This window comes from Talpa occidentalis, unplaced genomic scaffold (assembly GCF_014898055.3).
Source record: "Talpa occidentalis isolate TD23 unplaced genomic scaffold, MPIMG_talOcc4v2.1 talOcc4.10, whole genome shotgun sequence".
In the NCBI taxonomy this organism is placed as follows: domain Eukaryota; kingdom Metazoa; phylum Chordata; class Mammalia; order Eulipotyphla; family Talpidae; genus Talpa; species Talpa occidentalis.
The window spans coordinates 91,492,305-91,506,023 of record NW_023600993.1 but is presented as its reverse complement, the minus strand read 5'-3'; the positions used below and the strand labels follow the sequence as shown (position 1 = coordinate 91,506,023).

The following is a 13,719-nucleotide window of genomic DNA, read 5'->3' as shown; positions in this document are numbered from 1 at the left end:
TAACTGTAATAAAGCCCTAGAAGAGATATCATTACCCAGGCTGCAAGAAGCAAGAGAACAAACAGTGGATGATCTCCTAGAGTGTAAACTAAGAATAGCCTAGGAGAGACTGATTCTGCTAGAGACTGATTCTGCTGGGAGAGCAGAAACAGAAGACAGAGATGTGCACTTTGTATAACTTTGTTACACCTAACAATTGTGCTTTGGTAGTCACACTCTAAACTCCAACAAGACAATTAAAGCATGGTTTCTGCCCTAAGACACTTACTGGTTAAGACCACAGGAAATACTGAAACAGTACCTTAACATATGTAAAAAGCGAAACCATGTCTGTGCAACACACTCATTATCCATTTCAGGAGGAATCAGACTGGCATCTTCATCGGGAATTTTAAATGGAGGAAATGAAGGACCATATGTAAAGCGTAATAATCTAGAAAATAAAATAATTAATAACACTAAGTTCAATTCTTAAAAGAATGAAAGATACATTTAAGTATTAAATTACGATGATATAAAAGAAGACAGATGAGACATGTATTATATCTCACTGAAATAAAGGTAAATGAAGATCTTTGTTTATAAAAAGCACAAACTAGAAGGAAATTTTCAGTTTTATAAAAGACATTTTAGATTATAACTTGTCATTTAAATAATTTATCTATTTAAATAACTTAATTGTAATTTACATTTTTATAAGTTATATAATATGTATTACTTATTTTTTTAATATTTTATTTTATAAAAAAGTCAGAGAGAGTAATTTAGGATCACTAATACACAAACAGAAAATGAGGCTGGTCAAATCAGAAAGGGAGGTTATACAAAGAAAAAGCTTAAGAATTAAGACAATACACAACGAACAATATATACTTTATTTATAGAGAATTTTTTAACCTTATATTACTTATATTTATAAAGTTACAAATTATTTTATAAATATTTCATATTGTAAGCATTATAAACTTAACATTTATTGTATAAATTTTTTTTTTTTATAAATTTTATTGTTATATTCCCCATACAATTGCAGCCCCCCCATTCTGACCCCAATCCCTCCCCTCCCGCCCCCCACTCCCCAAAAAGTGTCTCTGGTTCATAGTTTTTTGTTGATTTTGATTTTCACTTTCTTATATTCATTTTCCTGGTCCCTTATTTAAGTTTTCTAGATTCCTGCTATGAGTGAGACCATCCGGTATTTTTCTTTTTCTTTTTGGCTTATTTCGCTGAGCATGATCCCTTCCAGCGCCATCCATGTTGCTGCAAATTGCATGTGTTTATCTTTTTTGAATGCTGAGTAATATTCCATGGTATATATGTACCACATCTTCTTGATCCAGTCATCTATTTTTGGGCATTTGGGTTGTTTCCAAAGCTTAGCTATTGTAAACAGTGCTGCTATAAACATAGGGGTGCAGGTGTTCTTTGGAATTGATGTTTCTGTGTCCTTTGGGTAAATACCTAGGAGTGGAATTGCTGGATCATATGGAAGCTCTATGTTTAGTAGGTCCAGAAATCTCCACACAGCTCTCCACAGTGGTTGGACCAGTTTGCACTCCCACCAACAGTGCAGGAGAGTTCCTTTTTCTCCACACCCTCGCCAGCATTTGTTGTTGCTAGTTTTTTTAATAAGTGCTATTCTCACTGGTGTAAGATGGTATCTCATGGTAGTTTTGATTTGCATTTCCCTGATGGCAAGTGATGTTGAACATTTTTTCATATGCCTGTTGGCCATTTGCATTTCCTCTTCAGAGAAGTTTCTTTTTAGCTCTTCTGCCCATTTTTTGACTGGATTATTTTCTTTGTTGTTGTTGAGTCTCATCAGCTCTTTGCAGATTTTTGTGATCAGTCCTTTATCATTAGTGTTGGGTGCAAAAATGTTCTCCCAGTTGGTGGGGTTTCTCTTTGTTTTTGTTATTGTCTCTTTTGCTGTGCAGAAGCTCTTTAATTTGATGTAGTCCCAGCTGTTTATCTTTGCCTTCACTATCACTGCTTTGGGTAATGTGTCTGTAAAGATGTCTTTGATGTGCAGATCACGTAGTGTTTCGCCTATATTTCCTTCTATATATTTTATGGTTTCAGGTCTTATGTCTAGTTCTTTAATCCATTTTGAGTTGATTTTTGTGTATGGTGTGAGGTAGTGGTCAAGCTTCATTCTTTTGCATGTAGCGACCCAATTTTCCCAGCACCATTTATTGAACAAACTTTCTTTGCTCCAATGCATAGTCTTTGCTCCTTTGTCAAAGATTAGTTGACCATAAATCTGTGGGTTTATTTCTGGATTTTCTATTCGATTCCATTGGTCTGTATGTCTGTTCTTGTTCCAATACCATGCAGTTTTGATGATTATGGCTTTGTAGCATAGTTTGAAGTCTGGGAGTGTAATGCCTCCATTCCCTTCTTTTTTTTTCAGGAGAGCTTTGGCTATTCGGGGTTTTTTGTGATTCCATATGAATTTCATCAATAATTGTTCTATTTCTTTGAAGAATGACATTGAAATTTTGATTGGAATAGCATTGAATCTGTATATTGCTTTTGGAAGGATGGCCATTTTAATAATGTTTATTCTTCCAATCCATGAGCAGGGGATGTCTCTCCATTTCTTTGTGTCTTCTTCTATTTCTTTTAACAGTGTTTTATAGTTTTCTTTGTATAGGTCCTTTACCTCTTTTGTTAGATTTATTCCCAAATATTTGATTTTTTTTGTTTCAATAACAAAAGGGATGGTTTTTTTGATTTCTTCTTCTTCAGATTTATTGTTTGTGTATAGGAAGGCTACTGACTTTTGCGTGTTGATTTTGTATCCTGCCACTTTACTGAACTGATTGATGAGTTGAATTAGCTTTTCTGTGGAGTTTTTGGGGTTCTCTATGTATAATATCATATCGTCTGCAAATAGTGATAGTTTGACTTCTTCTTTTCCTATTTGGATTCCTTGGATGTCTTTCTCTTGTCTTATTGCCCTGGCTAGGACTTCCAGTATTATATTGAAAAGCAGTGGTGAGAGTGGACATCCTTGTCTTGTTCCAGATCTTAATGGAATTGCTTTCAGCTTTTCACCATTGAGAATGATACTGGCTGTTGGCTTGTCATAGATGGCCTTTATGATGTTGAGGTATGTTCCTTGTATCCCAAGAATTTCAAGGGCTTTTATCATGAATGGGTGTTGCACTTTGTCGAAAGCTTTCTCAGCATCTATTGATATTATCATATGGTTTTTATATTTCTTTTTGTTGATGTGTTGGATAACGTTGATTGATTTTCGGATGTTAAACCATCCTTGTGCCCCTGGAATGAATCCTACTTGGTCGTGGTGAATTATCTTATGGATACATTGTTGGATTCTGATGGCTAAAATTTTATTGAGGATTTTTGCATCAGTGTTCATTAGGGAGATTGGCCTGTAGTTTTCCTTTTTAGTGTTGTCCTTGTTCGGTTTTGGTATTAGTGTAATGTTGGCTTCATAGAACGTGTTTGGTATTGTCCCTTCCTTCTCAATTTTTTGGAAGAGTTTGTGAAGGATAGGCACTAATTCGTCTCTGAATGTTTGGTAGAATTCATTTGTAAATCCATCAGGTCCTGGGCTTTTGTTTTTGGGGAGGTTTTTGATTACCATTTCAATTTCGCTAATTGTAATTGGTCTGTTTAGGTGTTCTATTTCTTCTTTATCTAGCTTTGGGTGATTGTAGAGTTGTAGGAATTTGTCCATCTCCTCTAGATTATTAAACTTATTTCCATATAACTGTTCATAGTAGTTACTGATTATTCTTTTGATTTCTGCTGTGTCCGTTGTGATTTCTCCTCTTTCATTGATGATCCTGTTTATTTGTGCTTTCTCCCTTTTTTCCTTTGTGAGCCTGGCTAGGGGTTTGTCTATTTTATTGATTTTTTCAAAGAACCAGCTCTTGGTTTCATTGATCTTTTGGATTGTTTTTTTAGTTTCAATTTCATTTATTTCTGCTTTGGTTTTTATTATTTCTTTTCTTCTACTGGTTTTGGGGTTTTTTTGTTGTTCTTTTTCTAGATCTTTGAGCTTCGAGATTAGGTTGTTTCTTTGAGTTCTTTCTTGTTTCTTGATGTGAGCTTCTATTGCTATATATTTTCCTCTTATTACTGCTTTTGCTGCATCCCATACATTTAGGATATTGGTGTCCTCCTTGTCGTTCAATTCAAAAAATTTTTTAATTTCTTCTTTGATCTCCTCATTAGTCCAGTGGTCTTCCAGTAGTGTGGTTTTTAATCTCCATGAGGTAGGAAAGTTCCTTGCCTTCTTTTTATGGTTTAGTTCTAGTTTGATGCCTTCATGGTCAGAAAAGATGGTTGGTATGATTTCAATCTTGGTGTATCTGTTGATGTTTGTCTTGTGCCCCAGTATGTGATCGATCCTGGAGAATGATCCGTGTGCGCTTGAGAAAAATGTGTACTCCGTTTTTTTGGGGTTTAGTGTTCTATAGATGTCTGTTAAGCCCAATTGCTCTAGGTCCTTATTTAGAGCTTTGGTTTCTTTACTTATTTTTTGTCTTGTTGATCTATCCATTGTTGATAGTGGTGTGTTGAAGTCTCCCACTACGTATGTGTTTTCTCTGATGTCTGTTTTCAGAGAAGACAACAGTTGTCTGATATATTTTGGTGCTCCTTCGTTTGGTGAGTATATGTTAATGAGTGTTATTTCTTCTTGAAGTATTGTCCCCTTTATCATAATGTAGTGACCATTGGGGTCTCTTTTTATCTTTTTGAGTTTGAAATCTGTTTTATCTGATATAAGTATAGCTGTTCCTGCTTTCTTTTTTGGTCCATTTGCTTGTAGGATTGTTTTCCATCCTTTAACTTTGAGCCTATTTTTATCTTTTGTAGCTAAATGTGTTTCCTGGAGACAGCAAAAGGTTGGGTTTTGTTTCTTAATCCAGGCTGCAACTCTGTGTCTTTTTATTGAAGAGTTTAGTCCATTTACATTTAGAGTTAATATTGATATGTTAACATCTGTATTTGCCATTGTGTTTGTCTTTCCTTTGATTTTATTTATTTATTCTTTTAATATCTTTTTTTTTTTGGCCTTCTTTCATTGTTATTCGTCCCTCTGAGGTTCTGGCTTTAGGACTCCTTTTAGTATTTTTTGGAGTGGGGGTTTAGTTGCAATGAAATTCCGGAGTTTCTGTTTGTCTGGGAAGGTCCATATTCTTTCTTCAAAGAGGAAGGAGAGCTTTGCGGGATAGAGTATTCTTGGTTGGCATCTGTTTTCTTGGAGTCTGTTGACTATGTCCCTCCACTCTCTCCTTGCCCGTAGTGTTTCTTCGGAAAAGTCTGATGTCAGCCTGATTGGCTTTCCTTTGAATGTTATCTGTTTCTTCCCTCTTGCCAGCTTCATTATTTTTTCCTTGTCCTGGATTCTTGGGAGCTTTACTATTATGTGTCTTGCTGTATTTTTTCTTTCGTCGTGGAAGTTTGGTGTTCTTCTTGCTTCTTGTATATCAATTTTCAGCTCCTTCTTCACATTTGGGAAGTTCTCTTCAATTATCTCTTTGAATATTTTCTCTGTTCCTACTTCTCTCTCCTCTCCTTCTGGTATTCCTATAACTCTTATATTTCCTTTCCTCATGGAGTCAGATAGTTCCCGAAGTCTTTCTTCATTCTTTTTCCTTCGTACTTCTCTTTCCTTTTCTGTTTTGGTTCTTTTTATTTCTGTGTCTTCAAGAGCACTTATTCGTTCTTCCATTTCATCAATTCTGCTTTCATTGCTTTTCCCAGAATTCTTTAGTTCTTCCACTAATTCTTTGATCTCCTGCATTTCTTTTACTTCCCTCTTTAGGGACTCAATTTCATTCTTCTGATCGTTGATTATTTTTCCCTTATCATTGTTTTCCTTTATGACTTCTGTCAGTTTTTTAATCACGGCAATTTTAAATTCTCTTTCTGGAAGGCTCAGAAGTTCTTCCAAGTTACTGTCGTTGCAATCTGGGGGCTGGTTTTCTTTTTGTGGTGTGCTTTTTCTCTGGAGAGTTGCTAGGTTGCGTGTGGTTCTTCTCCTCCCTACTGTCTGTTTTCTAATTTGCCGTATGCGTTGGGACACTGTGTTGTTGGGACTGGCCGGCATCTTGGGTGGGCTTCTCTTCTCCCCTCTGGTTCCTCCAGGAGTCATCGGCAGCCCGGGCTGTGTGCGTGTCTCCCGGGGTCTTTGTTCTTCTCTAATGGCGCCCGGAACCGTTCGCTCACCACCGCGGCGAATCCTGCAGGGTTCGCCTCAGCTCCAGTTCACGGGGTGTGGTGGCTGAAATAGTTCCTTTCCACTCACAGTCCCGCTTGCTGCGTCCGTTTTTCTTGTTGGCCGTTTTGGTTTGTTGTTTCCCTCCCCTCTGCCGGTCGGAGAGTGCCGCCTCTGTGGGCAGGGGAGGGGAGCAGGGTTCTGCGCTTCCCTCCCTTCTGGTCCTCTTTTATGGCAACTTTCTTCTTTGGGCAGTTTGCTGGAGTCGTCCGTTTATCTTCCATGTCCCGGTTCTCACTGGGACCTGCCGCTTTTCCTCCCTATTAACTTTTTTTAATGGGAGATCTTACTCGCAGCGTCTCCTCGCCGCCATGTTGCTCCGCCCTCCTATTGTATAAATTTTACCCCCATTATATAATAGCTGTATTACAGCACATGTCATATATAGTATTGCATATAATATTTATAATTTAACAACAGTAATAAGATCAAAAATTATGTAATCATTTATAAAACTATAGGTATTTATGAATTGTAAATCTATAAAATTAATAATTTAGTAAGCAACTACATATAATTCTACATTAGTCATAATTATGTAAATTATTTTTAAAAGACTCATCCCACCACAAACTCTTTCAACACAAGCAAGCTATAATTCATAATAACTATTAAACAACTTTACATGAAGTTCAGAATTTATCGTGCACCTTAAAAGTAATTTAACAATTCCAATACCTTATTTAATAGTAACATTTCAAATATATTAAAACTTTTCAAAGCCCTTTAACTCAATTATTCCATATCTAGGGAATTAGATCTTAATAAAATAACCAGAATACAAAAGCTATATATATGTTCACATAATGAAAAACTAGTCATTAAAAATACGATCTCAAGATCTATTTAATAATGAAAAGCAGCACATGTAAATTAAAGCAGAACAAGAATCAGGTAAAAAAAAGTAGATAACACTACATAGAGAAATCTCAAATTGATTATTTTTAAAGAGACTGAAATGGGAAAAAATACATTTAAATGTTAACATGGATTATCTGTAAGTAACTTCCCCTACTTCCAAATTTTCTATTATAAGCACATATTACTTTTAGAGTCAAGATAAAACAAGTATTATTTAAAAACAAATTCATAATATTGACATTCACAAGATATAACAGAATCAAAAAGAACATTCCAAACCTTCACCTTTCACTTCAAATGATGATAAAGATACAAACATTTCATTAACTCAGAAAAAGAACAGTCTACATTCCAATACATGATACCACCTACTAATTATTTGTTCCTGGCTCTCTACCACTACCCTAATCAAACCTGAATTAGATTAAGCCTTTAGATCTAACTACCAGTAAATAGGAAATATAAGAGGACAGAAGAACATGTTAATTAACACAAGTAGGACAAAATCAGGAAAATTCAGAATGTGAACTATGCTAAGACTTACTTTCTTCAACCAAAAAATTAACTGCAAATTAATAAAAATAAATAGACTTAAGAAACATGTCAACTAAACATGATCTGATTCAATGGAATCAACTTTTTGATTCAATGGAATCAACTGTAAAAAGAAAAATAACTCAAGATATTCAGGGAAACGAATACAAATGGTTAACTGATTAAAATAAAGAACCGTTAACAAATTTTTAGGTGTAATAATGGTAATGTAATCATGTTTCGACAAGAATCATCCTCTCTTAAGAGTCATCTGTTAAAACATATAGGGTTGAAATGAAGAAAGAAGCCTGAAAAAAAATGAGGACTAACAATTTACTCATAGAATAGCAATAATATATACAAATCATAAAAATGGTAAAATTATTATTATAAAAAAATTGCCTACTTTGAGCTTTTCTGTGACTACAAAGCTGGGGAGGGAAATCCCAACCAGTTCGAGGACAATGAATCTCATTCCCCCAGCCCTTTCCTCCTCTCCCAAAGCCCCTCAATATATAGCTTGGGGCTGCCCTGGAGCACAGGTGGTTGAGCCCAGAGCTGTGAAGCTGTCCGCAGCCTCTGCAGTGCTGGTTCGATCCCTGCCGGCCTCGGAGCAACCCACATGGCGAGCAGACCTCTCCTGTCTCGCCCGCTGCTACCCTCAGCAGTGTACTTCCTCAGTCTGCCTATTCTGTTCCCCGCTGTATCTATGGTGAGTCCTCTCACCCTCCCGTGCATCTGTCCTGTACCCCAGTTCTTGTATAAATAAAATAAATCTTAAAAAAAAAACCCAAAACAGGGGCCTCCCCGGTGGCGCAGCGGTTGAGCGCTGGGTTGCGAAGCTGCCCGCAGCCTCTGCGGCGCTGGTTCCATCCCCGGCTGCTCCCTGGCCACCGGAGGAGGGTCCCGCATGGCGTGCAGACCTCTCCTGCCGCCCGCTGCTCCCCTCAGCAGTGTACTTCGGTCCTTCTGCCTGCTCTGCTCCCCGCTCTGGCTCTGGTGAATTCTCTCACCCTCCCGTGCTTCTGACTGTACCCAGTGCTTGTATAAATAAATAAATAAATCTTTGATAAATAATTAAATAAATCAATCAAATAAATCCTTTAAAAAAAAAAAAAAAAACCCAAAACAAAACATATAGCTTGACTCCCCTCTCCCCCTCCAAAAAAATCTGTCTACTTTGGTTATAAAGTAATATGTTATAATATGGTCCCATTTCTGTAAAATTATGTTATACACATAAGTAACAGGATTTCTGGTGAACTTAACATTTTCTGTTATACCTTTTTATGGCTTTGTTTTTAAAAAATATTAATGAAATTTAATAATCAGAATGAGTGGGACTGGGGGCTTGGGAGTAGAGTACAGAATTTATCTTGGCTTCTCCAAGATACTTGCTTATTCTGAAAGGCTTTAAGATTAGACCGGCACTGGAAAAACTACTATGCCTATCTTTAAAAAGTAGCTCAATGTTATATGTAAAGTACAGTAATTATCAGACACAAGAAACAGCTTTTTACAATGTATTCCATAAATCCCAGAAAGACACTGAACTGGGGAAAGCTGCCTCAGGTTAGAGTGATGAAAGAAGGCAAGTCAATGATGCTGACCTACCTTGAAGTGAGTGCACAGATGACCTTGCTCCATTGCTCCACCACTGCTGGGTGGTGCCTCCAGTTAGCCACCATCTCCTTAGCTGTTTTCCAATAAGGAGGTGTTGGGAAGCACCGAGTACAAGCTAGTAACCAAACCTCAAAGAGAACACCAATCAACTTCTCTGCTAGATTCTCAGCAATGCCACCTTACAAACAGAAAGAAAATATATTTTTGTCATACTTTTTTAAAAGCAGTGTCTTTAATTCACTAATTGAGAACAGTGGTTAAAAAAATTGCAATGTTCTTAATTTTAAATAGCCATTTCATAGTTAAAAATGAGAAACTCTCCCTCGGTGTGCACAGATATCATATGCAATCATAAAAACAACACAATATCACTTTGAAAGTTTTCAAGTCCCGCTACTCAGTGCTTACTCTTCTTGCAAAAGGGACAAAAACACAGAGGGGAGAAGGGAAAGGATGAGCACTTATGATGAGGGACAGTATACTATGAGTCAGCTTCTGCACCAAGTAATTCATATTCATGATCTTACATAACCCCCACATCAGTTCTGCAGGATAGGTATTTATTACCAAGTATCAATTATAACTATTTCAAAGATGAGAAAACTTAGATTCAGAAAATTTAAGTGACTTGCCCAACTTCATGCAGTCACTAAGTAAAGGAAACAGAATAAATACGCAGGCCTTTCTACTTCTAAACTTAGAACTGCTTCAGGTATTTGAAAGTCACCCTTCAAGGGAAAGGGAGACTGAGAAGGGAGCAAAAGGACTGGTGCTGGGAAAACAAAGCCTCAACTAGGAAAACAGAGCTATTCCTCTGCTCTGAGTCCCTCTGCTCTGAGCCCTTAAACAAGGGAGAAAAGATCTTTACTCTTCATAACTTAAAGGCAAACTTCCATACTAGTAGGAGAAGTTACAAGGATGCATACTTCAAATGAACAAAAACAAAGTTTCAACAATAAAGAGCCCCAGTATGGGGTTAATGGCCAGTCCTATGTTGCTGAGATCCCTGGCATGTCAGTGGAGGGTAGCCCCCCATGAATGAATCAATTGCTAGCCAGCAATACCAATCAGGGCATTACTATTATGGGAAGCGAACACTAAAATTCTGGGATTCCTTTTATTTATTTATTTTTTCCAGTCTGGGATTCCTTTTTTTTTGCGCATGGGAAAACTGGAGTGTAGGCCAAAGTGCAAAGGGTGAGCAGATTCATCAGAGACAGAGTGGGGAGCAGAACAGGCAGATTGAATGAAATTCACTGCTAAGGGGAGCAGCAGGGGAGACAGGAGAGGTCTGCTACACCATATGTGCTCCCACCATATGGTTGGGGATCGAACTCAGGTCGTAGATTGTGCTGAGACTTAAGCCCCAGGCCACCAGGGAGGCCCTGGGATTCCTTTTAGATATTTCCCTGGACACTGCATCTGTGAGAGTACAAGCACTCACATATGTGTTAGTATAGAGATAATGCATATAAATAGGCAACAAGGGCACAAAAACTAAACTATCAACATGTATTCTATATACAATGCTATAACATCAAAACAGGGCTTCTAAGATATATTCAAAATCTTCTAAATTGAAGTTATTTTTTTAAATTTTGTAAAATATATATATGTATATATTTTTATAACATTGCTACTCATTTTTTTTTAAGATTTTTATTTATTTATGCATACAGAGCTGGGGTACAGGCCAGAGATGCGGGGGGTGAGAGGATTCACCAGAGACAGAGTGGGGAACAGAACAGGCAAACTGACTGAAGTACACTGCTGAGTGGAGCATCAGGCAAGACAGGGGAGGTTTGCTTCGCCATGTGGGCTGCTCCCTGGTGGGCCAGGGATCGAACTTGTGCTGCAGAGGCTGTGGATTGCTTCACAGTGCAGTGTTTAACCTCTTGTGCCACTAGGGAGGCCCCCGCTACTCATTTTTGTACAATGTTTGATTCTCCTCTCAGGTGTAATCCCCACAAAATTCCCTCTACCAAGTTACCCATGAACCATCACCACAGTCTCTTGTGCTCTTCCCACACCTGTTTTGATCCCCCTCCCTCCCCTTCCCCTGCTGTATGTCTCTGATTTAGTTTGCCTGCTAGTTTTGTCTTTCTCTTCTGGTCCCTTGTTAAACTAAATCCTTGTTAAAACAAACCCTTCTGTGGTTTAACTGGAGGCTTATTTTTTATTTTTTTTGAAAGATTGTATTTATTTTATACAAGAACTAGGGTATAAGTCAGAAGCGTGGGAGGGTGAGAGAATTCACCAGAGCCCCAGAGCGGGGAGCAGAACAGGCAGACGGACCAAAGACACTGCTGAGGGGAGCAGCGGGCGAGGCAGGAGAGGTCTGCCGCACCATGTGGGGTTCTCCCTGGCCGGCGGGGAATCGAACTGGCTCTGCAGAGGCTGCGGACAGCTTCACAGCGCGGCACTCAACCGCTGCGACATGGGGGAGGCCCAACTGGAGGCTTTTTAATGGCTTGGTAATGAATGGCATACTATTATACAGCCATACAGAACATTTTAAGACATTACAGGTTTCATTTGCTGAACAAAATACCTTCTGTACCTATCAAGTTTTCAGATTCTACTTTGTAATCAGACCTGAGGCTATATGGCTCTCATTTATTAGTTGTTTCCTATATAGACTCTAATCAAATATACTAAACAAGCTAGTGTTTTAATCATTATCAAACATACATTAATTCACTCAGTTCCTCCCTCCATTAGCAAAGTCATCAGTGGAGGTAAAATAACATCATCTTGTACCTTTGAGAGTTAAAGAGCTATTAACTTTGTCAACTATCATGCCAAAATGCATGTTCCCAATCAGTGTCTACTATTCATTGAATTTAAACATGAATTGTATCTGAAGTTCAGGAAAAAATGTGGAAAAAATAAACAAACCTTGAACAGTTGGTGGGGCTAAAAGTATATCATTAATTTGCAGAAGAAACAATAGTAAGACTTCCCAGGTTTCTCGGGCCATGATGGATGACTCCCGGGCCAGTTTCTGAATAGCTCTCAGGACCTGTAAGCATAGTCGGATCTGACTCGAGCCTTGTTCCTGCCTGAAGAAGACAGACGGAATCACTGACAAGTCTTGAGAAGGAAAAGCAACAGTTTAAGAAACAGTGACTTATGGACTCAGCAGGCAAGGGTCCAGAGATGCTACCTAAGCAGACTTTTTTCAGTTCAAAGCTACTTCTTTGCCCTTGTACATTTTGATACTTGGGGATCAAAACTCTCCATTTCTATGAGAGCTTAAAACATCCCTGGGAGAAGGAAGAATATAAGAATGTAAGCTTCACCTCTGGATTTTCGATGTATAAAATGTGCCAGGAACATAACAGGCATTTAATAGTTTTCTGCAGAAAATGAGTATCCAGTCATTCCTGCTACTCACAATGAAGCACAATGTCCTTTGCATTCTTTGTAAAAATTTTAAACACACATTCACAAGAATTCTGCAAGTGATTTCACAATGGTCACAACTCCCTTTGAAGCTAACATGTGCTAGAGAAAAGCCTAAGGACCTAACGGACTATCCTTACAGGCTCCCCAAACCAGTGACAAATGAAGGCAACTGCCTCAGAGATGACCACCTGCTTCTGCTATTCTAATGAAAAAAGGTAGTGACTTAAGATGAAGGCTCCCAATGTTCCCAAGAAATCTTGGAACAACAGTTTTATAACTCTTTGTAGTTCACATGACCATTTTATCCAAATAAAATGGATCAAATTATTCGGGCTAGGACTGAAAAGGAAGGTAAAAGTCCAAGCACCATCCCATATCCCCAATTTCCAAAGGAGACCACCTGAGAATTTTGAGAATAGTAAGAAACTAACTCCATTAATGAATGGGTGGCCTCCAGACCTCCATGTGAAATCCAAGACAAGTAACTAACATTACTGGAAAAAAATCTTGAGGTCAAGTTTCACATATGATGACTCAGGTCACAAAGAATTGATAATATATGCCTGAATTAGAATAGGTAATCTGAGAGGGGTGATCAAGAAACCCAGAAAATAAAGTGAATATCCCTACAATTATCATCTCAATCTTAGGACAAGATTCTCAGATCCTGGGCAGAAAACCAGAGACTCAGACGCAGAAAACCAGAGACTCACACCCCAGAATTGCAAACAAATGACACCACTAAGTTTTCTCTAAAAAAGCCAAACCTCAAGCACAACAATGAGATATTCACTTATGATAACCCAAGAGCAGGTAAATCAGTGCAGGTAAATCAAAGCCATGAGGTTCAAGCATCTATCTCTTGCTCTGGTTACTTGAAGATAAATAAAAAAGTATGCAATAGCCTCAAACTTCAGCTACTCATATAAAAAGCAGCACAGAGTAAGAAATAAAAATATCACCAGTTGTCCTGGTAATAATACTGTAAGTCTCCCAAAGTAATCTAGGCTCACCCATCATTTCCAGGTACTTGC

At 38.0% G+C, this 13,719-nt stretch overlaps 1 protein-coding gene across 2 annotated transcripts in view; it reads right to left on the bottom strand.

Annotated features, from left to right (window-relative positions):
* RALGAPB (Ral GTPase activating protein non-catalytic subunit beta) overlaps window positions 1–13,719 on the bottom strand; it is a 76,838-nt gene that overhangs the window by 48,525 nt on the left and 14,594 nt on the right. For both annotated transcript variants that reach the window (XM_037498742.2, XM_054697609.1), the window contains exons 4-6: window positions 12,176–12,339; window positions 9,269–9,455; window positions 302–433 (exon numbers count right to left, since the gene is read on the bottom strand). In XM_037498742.2, the coding sequence (XP_037354639.1) occupies window positions 302–433; window positions 9,269–9,455; window positions 12,176–12,339 (483 nt within the window). The remainder of the gene's footprint in view (window positions 1–301; window positions 434–9,268; window positions 9,456–12,175; window positions 12,340–13,719) is intronic.